Consider the following 27,118-nt stretch of genomic DNA (forward strand, 5'->3'; position numbering starts at 1 on the left):
AGGAGGGGCAGCATCGCAGGGAGCTGAGTGAGCAGGACAATGTCACATCCAGGCCACTCTCCAGCATCTTTGAAAGGTCACGAAGACTCTGGGGACTCCCTGATCACTGGCAGCACCTGCAGAATGCATACACCTTTTCAGAATGCCCAAATGATGAGCAGGGAAATGAAAGGCTGTGCCCCAGAGCGTGTCCACTCGAATCCCATTTCTGAGTGTCTGAAAGAGAAGGGGACTGGATTTACCCAGGGGAGCTTGTTCCTGGCCATCCTCTTTGCTTCCTGTGATGAAAGGACAGGATTGCTGGATGCAGGGAGAGCAGAGATGGTCTTTTACCTGGAAGTCATCAAGGCTTTCAGTATAATCCCTCCAGAAATGTCTTGTGTCCAAGTTAGGATACTATGGGCTGCACGGGTGGATAAGTAGCTGAGTAAAAACCCTGCCGGAGAGTAGTTGGGCTTGGAGAAGCGTGGTATACGCGTGGTGCTCTGCCTGGAGGCATATAGCTAGTAGGGTCCTGCAGGGGTCTAGCTTGCAACCTGCCCTCTTTCACATCTTTTGAATGATGTGGAGGATATGAGAGAGTACTTTTTGATACCATTTGTAGAAGAAGTCCCATTGAGGATAGCAGGGCAGGGCTGGAGGGCAGGGCTGCCATCCCAAAGGACATAGAAACCTCATGATATCCAGTAAAGATTCCACCAAAGTCCTGCTCTTAAAGTGGATGTAGGCCCTGAAATGTCCTAGGACAGGGACTGGCTAGGCAGGTAGCAGCTCCACAGGAAAGGGTCTGCTGGTCTTTGGGTTCCATTAGGCAAAAGATGAGCCATCGGCAAAGATGGCCAACAACATCCTGGGCTGTGTGAGCAGGAGCACAGCCAGGGCAAGTGATTCTCTCCCTCTGCTCAGCACTTCTGACACTGCATCGAGAATACTTGCTCTGGTTTTGGTTGCCCGCAATGCCAGAGAGACATTGGCAAGCTGGAGGATCTGCAAATTTCAGTGGAGGGCCACAGAGATGGTCAAGGTTGGCATACAGGTCCTGTCAGGAGAGGCTGAGGGAGCTGGGCTTGTTCACCCTGGAGAATAGAGGGCTTTGTGGGGAGGATGGAACAGACTTGCATTGCCTACCGTGAGGTTCCCAAGAAGACACCATGGTGCAAGTCAGGAGCACAGGAGGCAATGAGCTGAAACACGAGGGGGTCAGGCTCAATATAGGGAGAAACTTTTGCAACATGAGGACAGCCAGACATGGGAAGCCATTCCCCAGAGGCTGTGCGCTGCCTCCATCCCTGGAAGTTTCTCAGACCCATCTGGATAAAACCATGAGTAAGCTGGTGTGACCCTCCTTTAAGGAGGACGTTTTCTACAGATATCTAGCCAGGTCCCTTCTAGCCTGAATGACACTCTCATTCCTCACCTCTCCATGTCCTCAACATGAGGGAAAGCCCTCAGGTTCCCTCTGACTGTGGAAATAATTCACATCAAGTACAAGGCAGCAGCACAGCCACCCCAAACAGTCCCAATGACATACCTGGCCTCTAATTTACTGCTTCCCTTTTCCCCCCTCTCAAATTCTTCATTGTTCTCATTCTCACACCTTCCAAAAAGGCCAGCCTACCCTGGCTGGCTGGGATGGAGTTCATTGTCTTTGTAGCAATCCATAGGGATCCAAGTTTCAGATTTCTGACCAAAAACTCTTTTAGCTATTGCTGAACAGTGCTTAAACAACAAGAAGGCCTTCTCTTCCTGTTTCTCATGCTGCCCTTCCAATGAGTGGGCTGGGGTTGGGCAAGAAGTTGGGAGGGGACGCAGCCAGGACAGCTCACCTCAAATGACCAAAGGGATAATCCATATCACAGGGTATCACGCTCAGCAATAAAAGCCCAGGGAAAGGAATAGGAAGGGAGGACATTTGTGGTTATGACATTTGTCTTCCCAAGTCACCGTTACGTGTGATGAAGGCCTGGAAGCTTTCCTGGAAATGGCTGAACATTTCCCTGTCAATGGCATGGAGTGAATGAATTCGTTTTCGCTTTGCCTGTGTGCTGATGCCGAAGTCACGGACACAGCACACGATCAATATGATCAAGCAAAATGTCGGTTTATTACATACACAGCTTAGTTAATATAGTTTCTTGCCTTCCTAATCATGCATAAACTTATCGTTAATTGGTTAACTATGTTTGGCAATATGCTGTTCATGCGCTACTAGAGATATTCTGATTCGTTCATAACAATAGTTCACACGCACCGCCCGCTTCTCCCATATCTTGTTTTCAACATTGCAAGCCAATAGTTTCTTCCTCTTAATCTGCTTGTTTCATGCCTTCCAAACCGCAGTCGACCTTCGCAGCATCCTTGAATTCCTCTTGCGTTAAATGCAGATTAAGTCCACATAGTCTGAGTCTGGGTTGCTCACTACATGTCCATGGCTTTTCAGATATCCCACAGGTGACTGCCCTGCACTGTCACTGTCCGGGAGGTGGTGTGCAGTGCTGGGTAAGCGAAAGGCTTTCCTGAGTGCCCCCTGTCTCTCTCCTTGCCTCCCTCAGCTGCTCGTGGTGTTGATGTCAGGCTCTCTGGGAATGGGAGTTTCAGCTGCAGAGTCAGGCACTGATCTTGGGGGTCCTCCCATTTGGGTGTGTTTATGGCAATGAGGTGTCCCAGCTCTCCTCTAACCTGTGACGCTCTGGGCAATGCAGTCTGTGAGGCTCGGGAATGAGCTGACCCTCCCTTAACCAGATGCCATCATTAGCACAGCTGGCTACCTCCTTGGGGTGTCCTTCCAAGCTGTGAGCTGCCTTCCAGGATGCAAACCTGCCCTATAGCACTTTATGTTATCTGAAGGCCCCATGGAAAAAAAAAAAATATACAAGCACATTTGCATCAGCTGAATCACTGGAGTACTTTCAAGAAATGGCAGTGTTTTCCCACCATGACAGAACAGGAATTTCCTGGAAGTGTACTAATGGCAGGAGAAGAAATATTGATCTTCCCCTGGACTTGTCTTACCACTACTCTATCTTGTATCTCATCTCCCTCGTCATTCAGGTGTTTCCACCTCTCCTAAGTGGCCATGCCTAAGGACATCTTCTCAGCAGACTGTCTGGATGTATGCCCTTCCCATTGTTGTCGGGTTTCCTCCTTCGCTTCCTCTTGGGTCATTCAGATGCCTCTCAACTCTCTGGTTTCTGCTTTGAGCTTTAGGGAGTTAAGAGACTTGCCCCATTTTCCAGGAGTCTAATTAACTCTTTAGTCAACACCTTAATTGTATGTTTATATCTATCCTTTCTTATCTGTCTAAAAGTGTTCTTGTACAGAAATCCCTTGTGAAAGGTGGGCCACGTTAGCTTGGACTCAGCAGAGAGCTGCGGAGAGAGTTTTCAAGTTGATTAAATTGCATCACGTTTAACTTTTGTTTGTTGGCAATGAAGAGAAACCTTTCAGTGGCTGTGTGCAGCCCAGTTGTCTAAGGAAAGCAGGTGGGAGCTGGTGCAAAGGAGCTGTAACATCCATCTGCAGGGCTCAGTAGAGAAGTCTGGCGTGAGGAAAGGGATGCAAGTCCCAGGTGGCCGATGAGGGAACTGGTGGGCTTGGGGAGGTGAGGAGCAAGGTCGTCCAGACAGACCTCAAGGGACTACTTTTCCTTCCCTTCCAGACCTCCTGATGAGTCATCTTAGATCAATATCCACTGGAGCATGCTGCTTCTTCAGTAGGCTGAAAAACTAGATAAAATACCCTTAAGAAGCAAAACTGATTTTTTTTCCTGAACTCTTCCTCTTTGCCTACCCCACTGAAACAGCTCCAATTAGCTGTACAAGACATGAAGACTTGAAAAAAAGTGCAGGAACAGCAAGGCACAGTAGGGCTTTCTGCATTGTAATGAGCCCCAGGGTGCATTTGGTGCTGAGTGCTTGAGCCTGAGATACTGAGGGGAGATTTGCACAAACCTTTCCAGAAGTCAAAGTCAGAAGCAAAACCCAAAGTACCCTGAAGCATTAAGGGGTCCCTCTGAGGGCCATTACTGACAAGGCCTCCCGATGGACTCGTTAGAGCAGAAAATTGGAGGCAGTGCTGGCAGGCAGGCAAAGGCAGAGTGCAAGCGGCTCTTATTATATTTTTTCTTTCTCAAGCCTTGATGTGTTTCTCAAGCCAAAACCCAAGCCCTGACCCTTGATTGTGTCCCTCACGTGTGGCTCAGGGCTCTTCCTGGGGCACTGGGATGTGGGCTGTGCGATGCCAAGTAAAGGACAACGGTATCACACTGCCTGGCCTCTCTGCCAGGGTGCAAGGAGGCCAGGAGGCTCCGGTGGCATGAGGACAATGTGTCTCCTCACAGGCCTTGGTGTCAGAGGCATCAGCCATAGCCCAGGGGACCAAGGCCTCCGTTCTGTCAGGGACTTCTCAGCACCCTTGGCCATCTCTACCACAGGCTGTCCTAGGCTGTCCCATGCCTATACCTGTTTCTCTTCGGGCTGTAGACACCCAACCTGTTTCCACGCTGCAGCAGCTTCCTCCCTGTACTGATGTCTCTCTGTCCTCACTGGTGACTCTTCCTTGAAACAGACTCATTTCCTGATCCAGACTCCCTCTGGGTGACCTCTTGCACCACAGCACTGCCCTTGGAGTGACATTTCTTTCTTCCTCATGTCCAGTCTGGACCTCCCAAACTGCAGGTTTTGCTGGTTTTCATTCTTCAAGCTCTTTCCCAGGTGCCACCACCTCTGAAAGCATCTTTCAAGCTGTCGTAGCCTACATGATCCCACACTCCCCAGATCTTCTGATTCACTAGGCCTAAGAAGCCCAGGTCTCTGAGTCTCTCCACACATGGCCCCTAACCCCCTCTTGGCAGACCTCTGGATCATCTTCAGTTTCTCGCCATTCCTCCAGAATGGGGAGCCCCACACTGGGACACACTATTCCAGATGTGGCCACACCAGTGCTGAGTCAAGACGGATGACAACTCCCTTTGTCTGATGGCCATGCTCCTCCCAGTGCGGCCCAATATGCACATGGGTATGTTCATGTTTAGCACCATCACTGGCTGCTATGGCATCCCTTGTAATGCCCAGGCCCTTTTCTTTGAGGTTGCTCCTCATCCAGCCCAGTCTGAGCCTGCCTTGATGAGGACATACTAGTTAAATGAAGTTGCAAGCCAAGACAGGTATTACCACGGAGGGCATCTCAGAAACACCACATGAGGGTACAAAGCAAGACAAACCATATCTGATGAGGGAAGGGTAACCAGAGGTGGACTATTTGTATGGGAGGGCATGAGCATGATCAAAGGGAAGAACTTGGGAGGGGCAAAAGAGGGAAAAAGAAAATACAAGGTGAAGGCAAGGACATGGCCAGGGCTGTTCAGGGGTACCTGCCAAGCAGCCCTTCATCTGCAACAGACTGATTGGAGTGGGACAAGAAAGCTGCACTTGCTCTGACCATATTTATGCCTGACTTACTTCCATGGTCATGGGGAACCTGAGTTCTTTCCCTCAAATCCTCAAGAGAAAAGCCATGGTGGCTGGAAACACGGAATCGTTCAGGCTGCAAGTGACCTCCAGAGGTTTCCAGTCCAACCTCCTGCTGACAGCAGGGTCACCTGTGGGGTCACAGCAGGTTGCACAGGACTTCATTCACGTTGGGCTTCAAACCCACCAAAGATGGAGATGGCACCTCCTCTCTGGGAAACCTTGATCATTGGCCCTCATCATCCCATCATGCACAACAGGGAAGAGCCTGACTCGTCCGGATCACCTCCTGGTAGGTGTGGGAAGGCTGTTCCAATGGTCTCCCCAAAGCCTTCTTTTTTTCCACTGAGTCAAAAAATCCAGCTTTCTTAATCTAGGAAAATTACAAAATGACAACACTGTGACAGCGATTAGAGGAGATGTTTCTGTTTACTTTTGGAGAGACCTTAAGGTACAGTTTTAACCCTCGTGTCTTCAAAGGATGGCCCCCGCTGAGCAAGAGTCCCTCACTTGTGCAAATCACCAGATGTTGCCCAGCACGTGGGTCAGTGCACCTGGCATTAGGTACTGAAAAGTTAAGCTGCCGAGCCTGTGCTAAGTACAGTTCCCCTGAGGTGCTATAGACCACTATAGGAGGAGGTGACACCATCCTCTGTACTGCTCCTTCCTCCCCGCTGTCAAAGGAGACCAGGGAATGAACTCATCTTTTTAGACATTGCAGTCATAAAAGTCTATGTTGGAATAAGTTAATTCCCCTGAATTTGCTAGATCAGCTGAAGTATTGGGTGTGGGAGCATTGCATCAAGGACTGGACATTTACTTCACTAGACCTGATCTGCAGACAGCTGCCTTGTTACTCAAAACTACATTTCTGACCAATATTCCAGATTTTATACCAAAGCAGAAGAGAGGTAATTTGAGGCCGTTAAACTGGACTTTATTTCAGGCATGTTTTTGTTCTAACCTAGAGGTTAATGGAGATGTAAGCGCCACTTGGTAGAGAAATAAAGCCATTATTGTTCTTTTAATTGTGCTCCACCTATTTTCTGTCATTTCCTAAAGATGAAGAGGTTCAACAAAGATCTGCCACCAAAATAATCAGGAAACCAGATTTAGAAGCAAGGAGAAGTTGCATCAGAACTGAAGGAGGGCGAAGCTTGTTGAGAATTGGCTGTGCCATGGAGGGACGAAGCCCTCTGCTTGTTGCTTTCTGTCTCGGTTTCCACATGTAGAAAATGCCATTGTGGTATTCACCAGGGTTTGTAAAGTGCTTGTAGGTCATTTGAAAGGCATTGCTAGGTAAGGCCTTCTTATGGTGATCTCTTGCAGGAGAGAACCTGGTGTGATATTCATTTCAGGAATCTTTACACTGCTAAGAAAGAAGGGCCTCTCTTCTGCAAATATATCATCATCATGTGTTTGCCCTCCCTACCCCTGTCCCCTTCCAAAATCCACCTACAAAAACTCTTCTCAGGTGGAAAAGCGTTGCCGGAAGATGATCACCTTTCTATTCAAGCCTGCCTTGAGAGCATCTTTCATCATCTGGTTCCTCAGGCTGAAAAGAAAGGGACTCATCAAAGGAGTTACCACTGTGTTGAGAAGGGCCACTACCTTGTTGTAGGACATGTGGTGACTTGAAGGCTGGGCATACATGGATATGCAGCTGCCGTAGCCCAAGATGACAAAGGTGAAGTGAGAGGAGCATGTAGAGAATGCCTTGTGCCGTGAGGAAGCTGAGGACAACCTCAGTATGGTGTTAATGATGTAAAGGTAGGACATTGCTGTCACACCCAGTGAGCCAAGTAGGATGATGGATGAGGCCATGAAGGTGATCAGCTCAACAATCTGTGTTTGTGCCCAGGACAACTTGATCAAAAGCACGCTGTCGCAGAAGAAGTGGTCAATACTATTGGCATTGCAGAAGGGCATCCTGGCAACCAGGACAGTGGAGACAATGGTGGCCAGGAAGCCTGCAGTCCACGAGCCCAAGAGGAGCTGAAGGCAAAGCTGACCGTTCATGAGGATGGGGTACTGCAGAGGGTGGCATATGGCCACATAGCGGTCATAGGACGTGAGAGTCAGAAGGACAAACTTGATGCAGCCCAGAAGGGAGTAGAAGTAGCCCTGAGTTAAGCAGCCTGGGAAGGAAATGGCTTTGCTGCCCATCAGCAAGTTTCCTATGGTTTTGGGTATGATGGATGTAGTGATGAAGATGTCCAAGCAGGAGAGGTTACAGAGGAAAAAGTACATGGGCCTGCAGAGGTCTCTTTCAGGCAGAACGAGGGCAATGATCAGCAAGTTTCCCACTAAGATCACCAGGTCCGAAGCAGGAGAGGGATTGCCATTAGGCACTGCTGATGGTGGTGGGAGGGGAAGCCCAAGAGAAGGAACTCTGTGACAGTTGTGTGGTTCAACATTTCTGCATCGGAGCTGCAGTGAGCAAGGGCAGATGGTCAGTGGAGGAAACAATGCCTGAGGAGGTTACAAGAAGATGAGACAGAGCGAAAGAATGTAGAAGGATGAGAAAAGGCATTCACGGAGACATTCACGCAAAGGCTGGAAGGAAAACAGAAGAGAGGAGAGAAGAATCAAGCTAGAGCAAGAAGGACCCATTTTATGCACTAGGAGCAAACGTAGTATGGGGGTTAGAGCAAGAATCCACTATAAACACAATGCAAGTTATGGTATTTGAGGTCTTTACCCAACAGTCCCTTTACAGTCAGTGGGGAAAAAACAGACGTTTCTCAACCGGTTTTATTCTAATCTATTTAAAGATATCCTTTAGGATGAGCTACAATGCATTCTAGTGCAAGATAAAACAGCTCAGCCAAGTGCCTTTAACCTTCTGATTAGGACAGAAGCAGAGAGAAGGCGGCATGAAGATGGTGACAAATGCAGAGGCGTCTGGGAAGGAAAGGTAAGAAGGCGAGTGAGAGAAGAGGAAAGTTTTATTCCCTGGGAAAGGTTTGGTTTTCAGGGAAAACCAGAGCCAAAGAGGGAGAAGACAAACATCCCGTGTTTAAAACTATTCCATTTTCAGGACTGTCCTTCCATCCAAGCTTGAACTTTGTCGGGTAGAACAGAAAGCTTTATAAACAGATTCCTCCTCTGTCACTGCAAATTTCTTGTTGAAAAACAGTTTTGATAAACCTTTCTGGCTGTCAGAGGGAAAAAGAAAAGAAAATTTGAAAAGCAGCAGAGAAGAAGGGAACAAATAAAGGAAAAACCTAATAGCATAACGAGATTTAAAAAGATGGGGGGGGGAGGGAGGCGGAGAAGGGAAATTCATTCAGTTGGGGGATAAAAATTACCTTGTAAAGCAAACAAATAAAGAAACTAAATAAACTAATGAGAGACTGAGCCTTCTCTCTCCTGTGGTGTTTGGGGTTTTGTTTCTTTTTCTGTTTTTCTTTTCTTTCCTGTGGAACGAAGCCTGGTTTGGTAAGGAGTTCATCCTTACCAAGTCAAGAATTTATTATCTGAGGGCTTGGAAAGTTTGAATTCTTGGTGCAGCACTTCTTTCCAAACAGCCTTCCCCTATGCGGGCCATCTCCTTCCTGTCCTGCTGGTTTTGCTCACGAAACCTACACAAGCCTGAAAACCTCAGACCCATCCGGCTCTGTGCAGCTTAGCTGAGATGGGCCAACAAGCCCACATCAAAGGAAGGGGCAGAGATCCTGACACAGGTCTCGCTTCCCAAGAAATATCACAGGGAAAGGAGGAATATCAAAGGAGGGTAGCAGGTAAGAAGGCAGGCAGGCCAGGAATTAAAAAACAGCCAAATCAATGAAAATCGAGGTGAAATGTGACAAACCACTGACATGAATCTATGATGTGCTGGGAGCATTAGCGGGGGGAAAGAGAAGCCCAGCAGACTTTGTGTGAAGCACCATCTCCTTTCTTCCCACAACCCCTAAAGAACAGTCTATCAGGGCTCCTTTCAAGGCTCTTGTAAAGCCTTTGTGGGTCAGCTGGGAATGCCATTTGTGCTGAGGCACTTCCTCCAGACTGAAGGAGTCTCCAATTTTTCTTCCCCTTTTGTGGAGAACATTTCTAAGGCCTTCGGTACGTTCCCTGAGGAGTCATGGCCTTGGGTGCTAAAGGGTTCCTCAGCAGAGCAGCTCTGAGAGGGTGAGGGGAGATTAATGACAATGATAGCTGGCAGCTCGGTGACCTAATCCCTGCAGAAGTCAAGATCCATTCTGTGAAGTATTCTGTGAGGGAGAAGCACCAAATCTTAAAAGGTGCTGTCAAGAGATGTAAACCCTGAAAGCAGCTTCTGTTGAGTGACTTCCATGCCACCTGCCTTGTCTTTACAATGTTGGACACCTAAAGGATACGTGGGTTTTAGTGTCAGAGTAATCTCCTTAGTTTTCCTTGGGTTTGCCAATGAAGTTCAGGACACAGTTCAACTTATTGCAGAAATGGATTTCTAAAGGTAGAGGAGAGGAGTCGATTCCTCTTCTGCCCTTGCAAGGGGAGCCCTGACTGACCAATTGACACCTGGCCTCTTCATTGCAGACCTCTGGGAGATTTGCAGAGATCATTCATTGCTGTCTAAGGGCCACCTGACTGTCTCCTTCCAGTCCAGAAGAAAGCTGATGTCCTGAGGGTTTGGTGCTAAAACTGGCAACATTGTGAAGGCCTCTCTGCCCATCGTAGTGCATCTGAAATAGGACAAGGTATCTCTCTTTGGGTGGAATTGTTCCTCTAAAGCTGAGAGAGAGGAATCTCATTCTTCAAGGCTTTGGGAGTCTCCTTCTTGATGGTATTGAAGAAGACTTTCCTCCTCCCTGAGTACAGACAGGCTCTTAGTCCTCTTTTCTCCACAGGGCTCATGAAAATAGGACCTCCTTTGCACTCCATGTTGGCAGGCCAGCCCCATCCTCTGGCACTGTCTGGCAGAGCACAAACCTCTGCCCATGGATTTCTTCCTGATCTCCCGACTTCACAGTGGACTGGATGACCCTGCACTTGTCTAAGCTGGGCCCCAGATCACTTCTCCTTTCAACCCCTTTCTTCCTTTCCCAGTGCAGGCAGGGGGTGTAGAGCAGGGGCTGATAGAACCCACTGCTCCCTCCATTTCCTCACAAGTCTTCCAGGAAAGGTGGACCCATGTCTTTGCACTTCCAGCCAACGCGCCACTTTGTGACGAGCTGGCACACAGAGATGTTTAGCCAGTCTTCCCACACCTTGAGACCCATTTTGACCATAGCACTTTGTTTGCAAAGGATTGGCAGTAGGGGGAAGTGAAGAATGCAGAGAGTGTGATGTGAGTAATTGTCCATATTACACACATCCACCTGGACTGGAAGAGTGAAACCAGGTGCACCACCGAGGGTGATGGTTAATTCACAAGCAGGGTGGCTGCTCTTCTGTGTGAGGCCAGATTGCAGGGATGAGGGGCCCATGAGCGTCCATCACTCAGGACCCAAATGCAGGACCCGAGACTTAGCCCTGTTGGACCTCCTACAGTTGGCCTCAGGCCATCGATCCAGCCTGTCCAGATCCCTCTGTAGGGCCTTCCTACCCTCCAGCAGATCAACACTCCCACCCAACTTGGTGTTGTCTGCAAACTGACTGAGGGTGCACTCGATCCCCTCATCCAGATCATTGATAAAGATAATAAACAGAACTGGTGCCAATACTGAGCCCTGGGGAACACCACTTGTAACCAGCTGCAAACTGGATTGATCTCCATTCACCTCTACTCTTTGGGCCTGGCCTTCCAGACAGTTTTTTACCCAGCAGAGAGTAAGCATGTCCAAGCCATGAGCAGACAGTTTCTCCGGAAGAATGCTGTGGGAAACAGAGTCAAATGGTGTCAAACATGCAGTTGTGCTGGAGAGCCCTGACATCTCGCATAGCACTACAGGCCTGTATTGGGCCGTTGAGTAGCTGCCCTGAATTAGGTTAGGCAAGGTAGGGATGTCCATGAGACTTCTGCCATTACAGTCCATGGTGATCTAGTATATGCAGCTGATAGAGAAGATGGCTGATGGCTATGGCAATGGCTACATCTGCCCCCCTGACTACCTCAATAGGCTGCCCTGAACATAAGGAGTAGGGAAAAGTTCAGATGTCCTAAACATGGGCATCTGCTGTTGGCCAAAGGAAGTCCCCTCTAAGCTCAAAGATGATGCCTCCAGATGCTTCCCTCTCTGTGAACCGCTGCATTACAGCTTGCAGTTACCTGCACATATCTTGGACCACCTCTGACACCTCAGCTGTTACCAGGTGTTTGAGTCTGAACAGCTCACTCCTTGCCTCCATCCCCAGCAATTACCATGGGAGCTGAGACAAGAGGCTCCCAGGCAGCAGGTTCCTGTTTTGTGTCCACTTGAACGGATGCAAGAGGAATCCCACCTCCTGTGGGTTTGTGGCAGCCATAGATGAGAGCTGAGGTCCCTTCCAGCCCCAGGACTACAAACAAAGGATGAGAAGCCTCAGTTGACTCAGCTGAATCTCTTCCCTCAGCAAGGGTAAAGGAGCTCTGTCACTGTCCAGGTTTTCTGTCCCATACCAGAAGTAAGGAACGGTGATTCTCATGCCCAGTTCTCTCTCTGATAGGAGAAATTACATTGCTGGAAAGAAGTATCTCTCCAGAGGTGGGAGAGGGACCACAAGTTATTGCTTCAGTCTCTTTCACAGCAGGTTTCCCAGGAGCCCCAGGGACACCTGGAGGGAGCCCAGAGGGGCAGAGAAAGTGGTGCCTTGGGCTGGGCCTCTGCTGCTGAGCTGGGCTGGGCTCCTGGGATGGAGGGAGCTGCTGGCAACCAGGCAGTGCTGCAGAGAGACAGCTCTGCCCAGGAGCAGCTCCTCTGCAAAATGCGGCAGGGCTGAGGGCACTGCCTGCAGGCACCAGTGGGTGAGGAGATAAGTAACAGAGAGGTTAAAGGCAATCTGGCATGGGAGGACAGGTGAGAGCTCACTGCGGAAGAGATCCTCACAGCCCTTGACACGGTAAGTCTCTGGCTACAGGGCAATGCAGATGGGTTTCTGGATAGGGAAACACCTCCCGGGAGGAAAATCTCCAGGCAGCAGGAATATGATCTGGGAATGAGAGGAAACTAAAACGAGAAGTACTGTAAGAGGCAGAACGCAGAAACCTCCATTTGATCCCCTCCAATGCAGACCCCTTCCTCTGAGCAAGCCCCCTTGCCTCCTCTCCCACCCACCAAAGCCTCTGCCCTCAGGGCTGGGGGCTTCAAGGCGTGAACCACCTCCTCTGCAGCCAGAGCTCCAGCAGAGCCGTGGTGCAGCTCTCCAGCCACGGGCCCAGTTCCCTCTGCAGAGCGCAGGGGCTGAGAGCAGCTGCCCGGCAATGGTGGTGTCTGGGAGGTGGCGTGCACAGCTGGGGAAGGGGAACGCTGTCTGAGTGCCCCAATGCCTCTGCCCTGGCCTCTCTCAGCCAGATCCTCACTGTGTTTTGCCTTGTTCCTCCACTGGTCTGTGTAATTGCTATTGTTGTCTCCTTGCTGTCAGGTTCTCCGGGGATGGGAATTTTTAGCTGCAAAGTCACAGGTGGATCTTGTGGGTCCTTTCATGCATTTGTGTCCATAGGAACACATGTCCCAACTTTCATCCAACCTGTGGGGCTGTGGGCAATGCAGTATGTGGGGCTGGGGAATGAGCTGAATCTCCCTTACTCAAATACCATCATTAGGACCCTTGGCTATCTCCTTGAGGATTCCTTCCAAGATGTGGAAGCAGGATGAAAACCTGCCATATAGCACCTTTGTGTTATCTGAAGGCCACATGGAGAAGCGCAGAGATGCTACGACAGAGAAGATGCTGATGGGTTTGTGGAATGAGCCATGTGTGTCCTGGGCTAGAAGTGGGGTGCTGAGACCTTAGGAAAGGGTGAGACATTTAGAGGTCTGAGGTGGATCCCTCTGCTCACAGCAGTGCTTGGTGGCTTTTCAGGGTAATATGGGAGTGTGATCACCCTCCACCTCAGAAAGCTGCAAGCCCAGGGCAGCTGGGAGCCAGATGGAGGGACAGACCAGCTCCCCTCCCTCTGCACTAAGCCACAGGCGCTCCTCTTGCCTCGCAGGACTCCCTCTGTTCTCCTTGAGTGAAGCACAAATGCTGAGCCTTTCTGACATCCAAGAACACTCCCCAGGGTGGGAGGGGAGGAGGAGATATGAAAAACCCCAAACCTCTCAACCTGCCTTCTGCCACCTCAGTTCCTCATCACTGGGAGTGCAGATGCTGACACCCCTTCTGCACTAGGAGCAGTTTCATGAGAGAAGGTCGAACACCAGGACTGGCCCCTGCCCCCACTCTTCCCATGAACCCACTGCTGCAGAGCAGGGCTGACCTCTCGGCAGCCAGTGGGCAGAGCCCCTGCTCCTCATGGCACATTCAGCCAACACCAACCAGGGCTCCAGCCGCAGAGCTGAAGGAAGGTCTCCTTGAAAAGGAAAATGGTGTCTGCATGTAGCAGGGCGAGGGTGTATGAGAAATGGCTTTGATTTTGCTCAGAGAAGTCTTCCCTAACTTGACACTGTCTTTTCCTCCTATTACAGTGCCCATGCCCATAGACAGCAAATGGCCAACAGCAGCTCCATCACCCAGTTCCTCCTCCTGGCATTCGCAGACAGGCGGGAGCTGCAGCTCCTGCACTTCTGGCTCTTCCTGGGCATCTGCCTGGCTGCCATCCTGGGCAACGGCCTCATCATCACCGCCGTAGCCTGTGACCACCGCCTCCACACCCCCATGTACTTCTTCCTCCTCAACCTCTCTGTTCTCAACATGGGCTCCATTTCCACCACTCTCCCCAAATCCATGGCCAATTCCCTCTGGAACACCAGGGCCACCTCCTACGCAGGATGTGCTGCCCAGCTCTTTCTGTTTGTATTTTTGATGTCAGCAGAGTTTTGTCTCCTCACCATCATGGCCTATGACCGCTACGTGGCCATCTGCAAACCCCTGCACTATGGGACCCTCCTGGGCAGCAGAGCTTGTGTCCACATGGCAGCAGCTGCCTGGGACACTGGGTTTCTCAATGCTCTCTTGCACACTGTGAATACATTTTCACTCCCCCTCTGCAAGGGCAATAGTGTGGACCAGTTCTTCTGTGAAATCCCTCAGATCCTTAAGCTCTCCTGCTCACACTCCTACCTCAGGGAAGCTGGGCTTCTTGTGGGTAGTGGTTTTCTTTTTTTGGGATGTTTTGTTTTCATTGTGCTCTCCTATGTGCAGATCTTCAGGGCCGTGCTGAGGATCCCCTCTGAGCAGGGACGCCACAAAGCCTTTTCCATGTGCCTCCCTCACCTGGCCGTGGTCTCCCTGTTTCTCGGCACTGGCATGTTTGCCTACCTGAAGCCCCCCTTCATCTCCTCCCCTCTGCTGGACTTTGTGGTGGCAGTGCTGTACTCAGTGGTGCCTCCTGCAGTGAACCGCCTCATCTACAGCATGAGGAACCAGCAGCTCAAGCATGCAGTGTGGAAAATGATGACTGCCTGTTTTTTCGAACCAATAAACTGCCCATCATCTTCTGCATAGTAGTTATAATGTAACTCATTGCAGGACCCGTCTGACTTTGAAGTTTTTGTTGTTTGTGGTGGTTTCTCAATTGTGATAATGTTGTCATCTCCTTTCTAATTCACTGTCTGCTTTTCTTTTCTGACTGAGTGGCAGTGTAAATGAGGAGCCATGCTCCGTGTGTTTTTAAACAAAATAAAGGACCCTGCAGGAACAATTTTTTTCCTGACATCCTTCCTCCAAGGCCTTTGTGGAGCTGCAGGGGCAGTTCCTGTGTGCATGGGTGGAGGGGAAAAGCGACCCGGCATGGCGGCACTGCCAGGGAGCACGAGCTGTTCTCTTGCCACTTCCACACTCTCCTTCTGATCCCTTGTGTTGGTGTCAGCCCTGAGTGCTCTGGCAGCTTGGTCCCAATGGGCACTTCCATGACAGAGCTGGCCTCCATAACAGCGCTTCCATAAAGAAGGGTGATCTCCTCAGGGCAGTGCCTGAAGGCTTAGGTCTTCTTTCAGAGTTGCTGTCAAGAACAAGCTCAAGAAAGTGCCCTGGGGAGGAAAACACTAGTCAACATCTAATGTGTGTGAGTGTGCAGGGCTGGGGCACACAGCAGTGTCCCTTGCACAGCCAGGCCTCCTGTGAAAGACTTGAAGGACCAGCAGAGCAGGGTCTGGTCTGTGCCCATGTTTGCCTGACACCCTGGGCAAGGTGCCCCAGGGCAATGGCCACAGACCAGCCCCTTGCAACCACCATTCCCAGCAGTGGCCTCTCACTCCAGCTCGGAGAGGTTCTTTGTCCCTCCATGGAAGGACACCAAAGGAGTAGGTCAGCAGTCCATGTTTGCATTGTACGGAGGAAATGTAAGCATGCACATCACATACATGATGTGAAATGAACCTCAGTGAGCAGAAATGCCATCAGATATTACTTGGGGTTCCAAGGAGGCCTGTGGGACAGACACTGCCTCCAGGTCATTTCACGTTGGGAGCAACATCCCCTGGGAAACCACCCGAATGCAGCATTGGGATGTGCTTCCTTGAGCCGAGGTCCCTGGGTCCATTCCTCATGACGAGGGGCATCTCAGATGAATGCAGAGCAGGGTGATACACCGCAGGGCTGAGGTGCCTCCCAGCCCCTGGCAGTGGCAACAGGAGGCCAGAGAGCCATTATGCCTGCTGCAGTGCCCTGCCTCCGCACATGCAAGGGAAGGGCTCGTGCCTCTGAACACCCCTGTGTGTATGAGGAGTGCATGAGGCCAGCTGAGATATGGGCACCTCACAGGTGTGTGTGACTCCAGGAACAAACCCCACTGGCCCAGGGAGATTCATCTCACCTGCCTCGGACAGGCTCACTGCAAATGCTCCTGTCTGCTCACACTACCCTTTCTGGATTGTGCCCTCAGAGGTGTCAGAGCCATCAGAGAGGTTCTGGGGTCCATGGAAAAGGCAGACACCAAACCTTTCTTCAAGAAACGCAAGAAGGACTGGGAGAATTACAGGCTGGTCATTGTTACATCTTTCCCCAGGAAGGGGATGGGCCAAATACTGCTGCAGCCATTTCCAGGTACTTGTAGGACAAGAAAGGCATTGCTGAACCTCTGCGGGTAGGGGAAAGAAGGGGATGTTTTGTTCCTGGGCCTTAGCAAGGGTTTTGACATGGTTTCCCATAGTCTCTTTATAGCCAGATTGGTCCCCAGTCCAGGTATCTGGACTGAAGAAGTGGGTGATATAGTGGGTGGGAAGGTGGCTGGTGGATCCAGCCCAAATGTCAGCAGTGGTAGAGTCCTCCTGGTGGCCATTCCTAGTGGCATCCCTCAGTGCAAGCAGTGGGGCCAACACTCTGGAGTGTCTTCATTAACTGCCTGGATAATGTGCCGGAGTGCCTTTTCATCTCCTTTGTGGATGATGCCAAACTGGGCAGAGCCCTTGAGTGACCTCATCTGGTTCACCCTGCCTTGAGCAGGATAGCTGGACAAGGTGATGTTTAGGGGTCTCTTCCAAGCTGAGTTATTCTAGGATTCAATGAATGTTTTCCTTGGAGAGCTTTTTGAAGACAGAAGAGACAGAGGAAGGAGAAACAGAGAGGCAAAAGTAGAGGCATATAATGCACCAATATAAATACAACGTTCCTCTGAGGAACGTTTCTCTGCTCAAATGGTTGGTAGGAAATCTATTAGATAAATATGATTAAACAAGATTACTTTTATCTGCTCACGTACATCTATCTGCTTGCTGAAGGGTGATGGCTGGATACGGTATCATGTGGTCAGTTCTGTCTCAGGAACTCATAATCCATTAGGAAGCCAATGGCTGTGAAGGGGGCTGTGAAGTCACTTCTGGCTCTGGAGGTGAGAGGCCAACAGCAGGAATGTGTCTGGGAAAGGGACTGTGAGGTCACTTCTTCCTGAAACAGCCGATAGGTCAGCCCTTGACTCATGGCTGGGATATGTGCTTCTAAACTCACCTCTGCCAGTGTCCCTGACAGGCCAGCAGAAGGCACCTGGTTGGCACATTGGCTGGGACACCCCCTCTGCAGAAGGACCTAGGCTCACTCCAGGAAGGGGGCTTGTATTTTGGCTGTCATGTCTCTTCTGCCTGAGTAGAGGATGGGACAGCTGCAGGCACGCAGCTTGGTCATGTCTATCCGAGAAGCAGAAAGGCTCGCAGCCTTGGAAGATCATGGTAAGGTTACTTCTGTCTGGTCAGATGAAGGGCGACAAGAAGGCTGATGGGTTTGGATGCCTGTTTACAAGGGTGTTTTCCCAGATGCTGGAACTTTCCTTGGATGTAGGAAAGAGCAGGAGAGAGAAACAGGGCCACACAGTGCAGCTTGGATGGTGGAGACTGGACATGAGGAGGAATAAATGTCACTCAGAGGGTGGTGCTGTGGTAGATGAAGTCCTCCAGAAGGATTATGAGATCAGTCCATCTCCTGGTGTTTGAAGGAACAGAGTGTGAGGGTGGACAGCCATCACTGAATGTAGGGAAATGGCAGGGTGAGAGTAAGGTGAGGAAGTGAGATGGGTGTCTGCAGCCTGCAGGGCAAAAGAAGCAGCTGTGGGACAGCGTAGGACAAGCTGTGGTGGAGATGGCAAAGAGCACTAGCAAGGCTGGAAGTGGCCAAGAGAACCCAAGGCTGTTCCCTTTAACTGTGGCAATCGTCTCTGCCACCAAGGTCTATGAGGAGACATGTTGTCCTAAGGCAGTGGGGAGCCTCATTGCCTCCTTGCACACCCCCAGTAAGGCTGGGAGCTGTCATAGCCTTGTCCTGCACTCAGCATCACCCCCCCACATCCCACTGCCCCAGGAAGAGCCCTGAGCAATGCGTGAGGGACAGGACCTGCCTTCCCCGGGGCTGGGGGTCAGAGCTTGGCCTTGCTGCTTCATAAAACAAAGCCAGGGTTTCCTCAGCAGCTGAGCTGCCTGCACCTTCCCTTTGCCTGCCTGCAACCATGGCCTCCAATTCTCTGCTCTAACGAGTCCCTGGGGAGGCTTTGCCAGTAATGGCCCTCAGTGGGGCTTATGAATACTTCAAGGTACTTTGGGTTTTGCTTTTGAGGTTGACTCTTTCAGAGGTTTGTGCAATCTCCTCTCAGTGCCTGAGGTTCAAGGACTTGGCACCAAATACACCATGGGGCTCATTAAAATAAAGCAAGCCCTAACGAGCTATGTCTCTTCCTGTCATTTCCTTCAAGTCTTCAAGAGTTGTACAGATAATTGGAGCTGTTTCCTAGCGTAGTTATGGGGAAAGATTTCAAAGAGCTTCTAATAAAAGTGAGGTTTTATTTCCAAGGGTGTAGTTTATTACTTTTCAGTTTAGAGAAGAGGTGACGGCAGCATTCTCCAATAGATATTGCTGCTGAGTGTCTCCTCAGGAAGTCTGGACTGGTAGGAGAAGCTGTCCCTTGAGCTCTGACAACCTCCCACCTCACCTCCCCAACCCCACCATTTCTCTCCTTGCCCACCTGGGACCCTTCCTTACAGCAGACTTCTCCACTCAACTCTGCAGCTGGATGGTACAGCTCCTTTGCACCATCTCCCCCCTGCTGTCCTTAGAGACCTGGCTGCACACAGGCACAGAAGGGTTTTTCCTATTTGCAAGCAAAGGAAAAGTCAAGCATGGTCAAGTTCCATAAAGAAAACAGACTCTGCAAGCATCTGCTAAGTACAAGCTGCCTCTAATGAGGTTGCCTTTCTACAGGGGATAATCTTAGGAGAACTATTTCACGTAGGCAGAGTGAAAAAGATAGATATAAACATAATTAAAGAGTTGGTTAAGGAGACAATTAGACTGCTGCAAGACAGGCAAACTTTTAAGTCCCTGATGTCAAAGCAGCAACTGGATGGGTGAGAGGAATCTGAATGAACAAAGAGTAAGGGGAGGGGAAACCTGGAGAATAAGGGAATGGGCTTTTGTCTAGGCAGTCTGCATCTGAAAAGATGACATTAGAAAAGGTTCTTCTATCAAGAGAGGTGAAAACATATGAAAGACAGAAATTAAATTAGCAGAAATAATTTTTATTTTATTTAGTATTTTAAATTTAATCTTAATTTGAATATAAATTCAATACACTGTATAACAGGCAGAACAGTGGTAATGAAGTGACACTGGAAGATTGATATTTCTTTGGAATATCCCTTTTGAAAGGTCACAGGATTGGTAGAGGTCTCTTGGGAGTGAGGACAAGCCAATGTTGCACCCATCGTTGAAAGAGGCCAAAAGTGCAGCCCCGGGAAGCCCAGGCTGTACAAGCTCACTTGGGGGAGGAGCGAGCCTTCCCATGAGTGCTCTTCGGTGACATTGCTGGGCACCTCAAAGAGCAGAAGGTGTCCAAATGCAGTCAGCATGGATTAGCCAAGGATAAATCATGCCTCACCAACCTGATGGCCTTCCTGATGAAGGAACTGCTTTTATGCACGAGGGGAGAACAGTGGATGTCCTTTACCTCCACTCCAGCAAGACTTTTGGCATGGTCTCTCTCGATAGCCTCGTACCCACATTGGGCCATTACAGTCTGGATGGGTCAACAAAGAGATGGGTGAAACACCAGTTGGAGGATGAGGCTGAGAGAGCAGTGGAGAAGGGGTCATACCCTACCTGGAGGCCAGTGGGCCATACTGGGGCATTGTGGGGCAGCACAGGGGCCTCTCCTGAGCCCTGTGCAGTTTAACACCTGTATCCATGACCCAGAGGAGGCAACTGTCACCATGTTTGTCGATGGCACTAAATTGGGAGGACCGTTCCTGTGCCCTAGGGATGCCATTCAGGGCAAACCTGACAGGCAGAAGGACTGTCCTGTCAGGAACTTCAGGAGACAGAAGAAGGACAAAGAACAGGTCCTGTGCCTGGGAGAGCCTAACAGCCTGCAGTTGCAGGGGCTGGGGACAGCCTGGCTGGGGAGCAGCTCTGTGGAAAAGGCCCTGGTGGTGCTGGGGGACAGAAGGCAAAACATGACCCAGCAGTGAGACCTGGTAGCCAAGGCAGCCAGCAGCATCCTGGAGTCTCACCAAAAGAGTGAGGGCAGTGATTGTCTCCCCCTGCTCATCGCTCCTTAGACCACCTGTACACAACCGTGTCCATTTTTGGGCCCCCACTGGGGAAGGGGAGGAGGGAGGGAGCGCCTGTGGGGCTGCTGGGCTCTTGGCCAGAGATCACCAGCACAGCAAGGGAGGTGTTGGTAACTGGCAGGGAGTTGAGTGGAGAGTCATCGAGCTGCTCAGGGCCTAGAGCACTTGCCTGGGAGGAGAAAGTGGAGGAAAGGGCCTCGTTCAGCCTGCAGAAGGGAAGGCATTGAGAACCTTACAGTGACCTGCCAGTCCCCATGGGGAGGTTTTCAGGAATATGAAACCAGTCTTGTACCCATATTGCTTGGCAGGAGAATAATAGGCAATGGTCAGATGCTGAAATGAGGAAGTTTCTGGACAGAGATAAGGCAATGAGATATCTGCAGAGCATGGGGTGCTTTGGGTTGTAAACAGAAGTTAAACCAGTCCTCTGACTTCGGATCTCACTCAATGGAAATGTTCAATATTTGTCATAACCAGGCCATGAGCAGCTGATCTAGCTGGAGCTGTCTGAGAATGGGCTTGGCTGAGAGACCAACTGTGGCAAGAGCTGTGGGACTTGGTGTGTAATGAGTGTCAGGAGGTAACTCGTTTCCTTTTGATGAATAATGGCAGTGGAGCTGGGTATCACTGAGCCCCAGAGGACGATGTCAGTGACCATGCAGCAAAGCTCCTTCCTCAGAGCTGGGATGTATGGCCAGAGATGGAAATGGCCGGTGGGTGGGACTGGTCTGGGACAAATTTTCCTGGGGTAGCTTCCCTGGGGTGTTCAGGGAACATGGCGCAGACCAGGTCCCTCTCTTCTGCACCTTGATGCCTTGCTTCCCTCACCATAACACCTGGCTCTGCACTGGGAGTGCTGGCTGCCCCTACCCTGCACACTCACACACCTTAGCTCTGCATTGGTGTTTTTCTCTCCCGCGCTCTTTCCAGCCCAGCCCAGACCCTCCCCACCTCTCCCCACCTCCCCTGCCCTCTCCCCAGCCCAGCCCAGCCCAGCAGAGCAGTCCAGCCTGGGCTGGCTCCATGGCACTGCCCAGCGCAGGCTGCTGCAGAGTTCTGGGCACTCACCCCACAGCCCCAACCCCTCTGAAGGGCATAGCAGCTGCTGGGGGGCAGACAGTGGAGTTCAGGCTCCCCATCAGCCCCAGGGCTGCTGCTGGCCAAAAGGGCATGAGGAAGCAGAGGCTAGGCACTCTCTGTCTCTCCTCAATTCATCTTGTAGGTTATCCCCAAGCCCGACTGAATTTTCCCCCTCCTCTGCTGCCACCAGCCCCACTCCCCAGGACTGCACCAGCGTCCTGGCCCTGGGGGTCCCCAGGCAGTCCTCAGGTGTCTTGCAGTCTCAATCCTCTCCTCGCCCCTCCAAATTCATTTCCAGAGACTCTGGTACATACCATCAGTCCTGTCATACGTGAAGCAATCTGAGGACTTAATGAGGAGCTCATGGACCATCTCCATTGCCATTGAGTACCAAGAAGAGCTCTTTTAAAATCAGAACTTCTGAACCAATGGAACCCAAGGTTCTTTACCCAGGAGATCCCTTTTTATTGAAGAGCTGCTATCTGACACATCACATGTGACACAGTGTTGTGCATGGGTCAGACTCAACAGAATGAAACCTCCACAGAAGGATTATTTCTAAATAGAATTATCATGAGAGAAAAAAATAGACTCATGGCCTAAGATAAAATCTGGGAAATGTGCAGAGCAGGGGATGCAGGTTATTTTCAGAGAAACAGCACCCATTGGATCAGTTTCCATAAGGTATCCTTGAGGTCCTGGTTCCTCAGGCTGTAGATGAGGGGATTCACTGCAGGAGGCACCACCGAGTACAAAACTGCCACCACCAGATCCAGGGATAGGAAGGAGATGGAGGGGGGCTTCAGGTAGGCAAATGTGCCAGTACTGACATACAGGGAGACCACAGCCAGGTGAGGGAGGCACGTGGAAAAGGCTTTGTGGCATCCCTGCTCAGAAGGAATCTTCAGCATGGCCCTGAAGATCTGCACATAGGACAGCACAATGAAAACAAAAAACCCAAATTCCACAAAGACACTAACCACAAAAAGCCCAACTTCCCTGAGGTAGTCATCGGAGCAAGAAAGCTTGAGGATGTGGGGGATTTCATAGAAGAACTGGTCCACAGCATTGCCTTGGCAGAGGGGGAGTGAAAATGTATTGGCAGAATGCAGCACAGCACTGAGAAACCCAGTGCCCCAGGCAGCTGCTGCCATGTGGACACAAGCTCTGCTGCCCAGGAGGGTCCCGTAGTGCAGGGGTTTGCAGATGGCCACGTAGCGGTCATAGGCCATGATGGTGAGAAGATACAATTCTGCTGACATCAAAAAGACAAACAGAAAGAGCTGAGCAGCACATCCTGCATAGGAAATGGCCCTGGTGTTCCAGAGGGAATTGGCCATGGATTTGGGGACAGTGGTGGAGACGGAGCTCAGGTCAAGAAAAGAAATGTTGAGGAGGAAGAAGTACATGGGGGTGTGGAGGCAGTGATCACAGGCTATGGCGGTGATGATGAGGCCGTTGCCCAGGAGGGCAGCCAGGTAGATGCCCAGGAAGAGCCAGAAGTGCAAGAGCTGCAGCTCCCGTGTGTCTGCAAAGGCCAGGAGGAGGAACTCGGTGATGGAGCTGCTGTTGGACATTTTATCCCTCTGCGCTTGGGGATCTGTTCAAGGAGGTAAAGGAAGGGAGAAGTTAGGGCAGACTACTTTGAAAAAAAGCTATTCACTTTTCATAGAAATCCCCCAAACTGCCTTTCACTTTTCACGAAGACCTTTGGTGAGCTCCGGTTGGGGCTGGCTGAGGATGCCACAGGGAGCAGCAGGCTCTGCTGGGGGCTCTGCAGGAGTCAGTCCTGCCCTACAGCAACAGGTAAATAGGAACATGGGGTGATCTCAGATTAAATCCAATACTGATATCAAAGAGCTTCTCAGCATTGTGGCTCCCAAGTCACCTGACTGCAGAGCAGAGCTGTGGGGAGTTTGGGTTGTGCCTTCTGCTCTAGTTGCCCCAGCACAGCTGAGGAGTGGTTTGAATGCAGCAATGCCTGGCATTTCTGCTGCACTGCAAGGGAAACCTTGTGGGTGCTGAGATTGGGCACAGGGACTGTCCCTTAGTGCAGAGTGAGGACAGCCGCTCTGTCCATCAGCCCTGCTCTCAGCTGCCCTGTGCTGGCAGCTCTTCCACCTGGAGGACTAATGCACTCGGGTGTTCCCCCAAAAGAAAGAGGCCACTGCTGGGAGCAGAAGAATCCAGTTTCCTAGTGCAGATCTCCAAACCCCTCACCCCATCTCATCGCACCTGAGGAGGATCTCAGCTCTGCCCTCCCAACCAGGGGCACAGAGGGCTCATGACAGCTGCCCACATGCAGCCACCCACCAGCATTTCAATGGCCTTAGCACCGAGGTGTCTTCTCCATGGGGCTCCTGCATAACACAGAGATGCCCCGGGAGAGCTGTGCCCTCCGGGAGGGCAGCCTGCAGCCCAGCAGGACCTCCCAAGGACAGAGTCAACTGACCTGAATTTGTTATGTCCTGAAGGGAGGGTGAGATCACTGCCAGCCACACACACTGCAGCACCCAGAGCCCCACAGGTGAACAGGGTGCGAGCTGGATGCTTTTCCTCCATGGCCATATGTGCATGACAGCACACGCAGCGTTGCTGTCTGAGCTGCACTTGAATCCTCACCCTCCCCACACCACTGAGTGTAACAGTAGGAAGGGTGGCAGGGAGAAGAGGAGAACATGCCAAAGGAGCCCTGCCAAGGGAGGCAGGAGATGGAGATACAGTCACACACTTGAGTTTCTCTCCTCTCTGGTGGTCAGGCTAATTGGAAGGCAACTCATGACTGTCCGCCAATGACATTAAGGGCAGAGGCTCTGCTATGTGAGTGAGGAGACCGTGGAGTTGCTCCCAGGAAGGCACCTGCACTGCAGGGATCCCAGGGAGATGCCTGAATCCCTCCTCCCACAGCATTGCTGGGAGCAGGTCTCTCTTCCTTCCTGCCCATGGCTCTGCTGCCTGGAGCTCTTCTTGGCCACGACCCTTTTCTCTGTCCCCACGTCTCCTCCCTCTCCATGCTCACAGACCCCATCCCACCCGCTGTGTGCTCAGCTCTGCCCTGCAGACACCTCCTGGCAGCAGGGCACTGCCCAGGGGCATCTCTGTGTTTGCAGGGGCTAAGGAGCAGCTCAGACAAGTCCTAGCGAGAACTGGGGTCTCATTGCCTACTCCAGAGCAGAGAAATAAATTCCCATCTCCCGCTGCCCACCCAGCCAACCAAGAGTGGAAAAACTCAAAGCACAGGTTTCTTTCATTTCAGGCAATCCTGTTCCTTGACATCGCTCTTTAAAATGACCCTCTGCAAATGTCCTCTGGGTGATGTAGAACTTTGAGCAACCCTGACTGACGCTGCACCCTCTGGACAGCAGAGGGATCCTGCCCTGCTTCCACCCACAGGTTCTCCCCACAGCTTTGAAGGGCGCTCCCTGGGCAGGCTGAGTGCTGACCCGGTCAGACAGCAGAGTCCCTGCCCTGGTGCACAGCCCCCTGGGGTGCAGTGAGCCTGCTCTGAAGAACAGCCCTGGGCACCCACAGGTGCACACCGATCTTCAAAACCCCAGAAGAAGGCAGCTGTATTGCGTTTTCTTTCTGAAGGTGCAGCAGGGAAGTCCTCTTCTGCAGCATGTCCTCCTTTACCCCTAGGGAGAGTCCTCTTAAATGATCCCATAGGCTGTGGGATGTAGCAGCTTTTGGAGATCCCTCCAGGAACACCAGTTACATTGCCCTGCATCCAGAGACTTACCATGTAGAGGGCTGTGAAGATCTCTCCCCCAGTGAGCTCTCAGATCAAAGCCTTCCCACTCCTGATTTCCTTTAACCTCTCTCTGAGAGAGGTACTTACATATCTCACAGCCTGTGCCACACGCCAGCTTTAGGAGATCCCACCAGGATCTGCAGACGCAATGCCCTGCAGCCACAGACTTACTGTCTGTGAAGATTTCTCGCTCGGTGAGCTCTCAGCATCCTCCTAGCCCAGGCTGCCTTTAACCTCTCTCTGCCTCGCTCCTCACCCCTCGGTCCCTGCAGGCAGTGCCCTCAGCCCTGCTGCCCTTTGCAGAGGAGCTGCTCCTGGGCAGAGCTGTCTCTCTGCAGTGCTGCCCACTTGCCATCAGCTCCCTCCATCCCAGGAGCCCAGCCCAGCTCAGCAGCAGAGGCCCAGCCCAAGGCACCACTTTCTCTTTCCCCTCTGGTCTCCCTCCAGGTGTCCCTGGGGCTCCAGGGGAACCTGCTGGGAAACAGGCTGAAGGCATCACTGATGTTCCCTCCCTCAGCTGGGGAGAGACTTACTTCCAGCAGTGTCATTTCTCCTTTCAGGAAAGGACTTTGGCATTTGCCATTTGGGCATGAGAATCCCCTTTTTTGGTCCCATCATTAGGCAGGACACCCAGGAAGGTGACAAGGAAAGATCTAATTTCTTCAAGATGGGGACTTATCCTCAGTTCAATGAAATAGGCATTTCTTTCTGCGTCTTTAGACGTGGGGCTAGACAGACATGCAGCTCCCTTTTGCCCACACCATGTGTCTGCTTTTGCACCCATGGGGCATTGGACACTTGGTACCAGGGTTCCTTACAGCAAGTCAGAGCTTGCCTGGTTGCACAGCTGCAGTGCTTCAGTGCAAATGTGCAGCAGTGCCGTCAGCCAGGGGCACAGGCAGGAGGAGCTGGAGCTGTTCCTGACCAGACAGAGCTGTGACATGGTGGCAGAGCTCAGGACAGCTGCTCTTCAAGGACAGCATCCTCCAGGCTCCGCAAGGGTCCAGATCAAAACTCAGTCTAAACTTGAAAGGCAATTGAAGGGCACCATAAGGAGTATTTACTGCTTCAGGAACCGTTAAAGAAGAAACAAAGATCCTGTGTGGCCCCTGCTGAATTTAATAAGAGCAGGTGTAGATAGATGTGAGAATCTCTGTGTCTTCTTTGCCTTAGACTTCCCCAGCAAGGTCTCCCAGGCCTTTGTGCCTTGAGGTAGAACTCTGGAGGAGACCAGGCAGCAGTGGATGGGGACCAAGTCAGGGGTGCCTTGAACAAACCATCTTTTACCAGTCTATGGGACAGGAGGGGCGGCCTCGCAGGGAGCTGAGTGAGCAGGCCAATGGCACAGCCAGGCCACTCTCCAGCATCTTTGATAGGTCACAAAGACTCTGGGAACTCCCTGATCACTGGCAGCACCTCTACAATGCATACACCTTTCCAGAATGCCCAAATGATGAGCAGCGGAATGAAAGGCTGTGCCCCAGAGCGTGTCCACTTGAATCCCATTTCTGGGTGTCTGAAAGAGAAGGGGATTGGATTTACCCAGGGAAGCTTATTCCTGGCCATCCTCTTTGCTTTCTGTGGGGAAAGAATAGGATTGCTGGATGCAGGGAGAGCAGAGATGGTCTTTTACCTGGAAGTCATCAAGGCCTTCAGCATCATCCCTCCAGAAATTTCTTGTGTCCATGCTAGGACACTATGGGCTGCATGGGTGGATAAGTCGTTGAGTGAAAAACCTGCTGGAGAGTAACTGGGCTTGGAGGAGT

General features: G+C 51.2%; 2 protein-coding genes across 2 annotated transcripts; one reads left to right on the plus strand and one right to left on the minus strand.

Moving 5' to 3' along the window:
- Nucleotides 1–1,124: 1,124 nt before the first annotated feature.
- On the minus strand, nucleotides 1,125–7,718 carry LOC309603399 (olfactory receptor 6J1-like; the record flags this gene model as incomplete). Its single annotated transcript, XM_082338256.1, has 2 exons — nucleotides 1,125–1,184; nucleotides 7,080–7,718. 2 exons carry the CDS (start codon nucleotides 7,716–7,718, stop codon nucleotides 1,125–1,127), a joined length of 699 nt encoding a protein of 232 aa, XP_082194382.1.
- Nucleotides 7,719–13,169: 5,451 nt separating this feature from the next.
- Nucleotides 13,170–21,764, plus strand: LOC309603400 (olfactory receptor 14A16-like; the record flags this gene model as incomplete). Its single annotated transcript, XM_082338257.1, has 3 exons — nucleotides 13,170–13,269; nucleotides 14,164–14,867; nucleotides 21,744–21,764. 3 exons carry the CDS (start codon nucleotides 13,170–13,172, stop codon nucleotides 21,762–21,764), a joined length of 825 nt encoding a protein of 274 aa, XP_082194383.1.
- Nucleotides 21,765–27,118: the final 5,354 nt, after the last annotated feature.

The sequence above is a fragment of the Platalea leucorodia genome, assembly GCF_965183815.1.
Source record: "Platalea leucorodia genome assembly, contig: HAP1_HAP1_SCAFFOLD_75, whole genome shotgun sequence".
Classification (NCBI taxonomy): Eukaryota; Metazoa; Chordata; class Aves; order Pelecaniformes; family Threskiornithidae; genus Platalea; species Platalea leucorodia.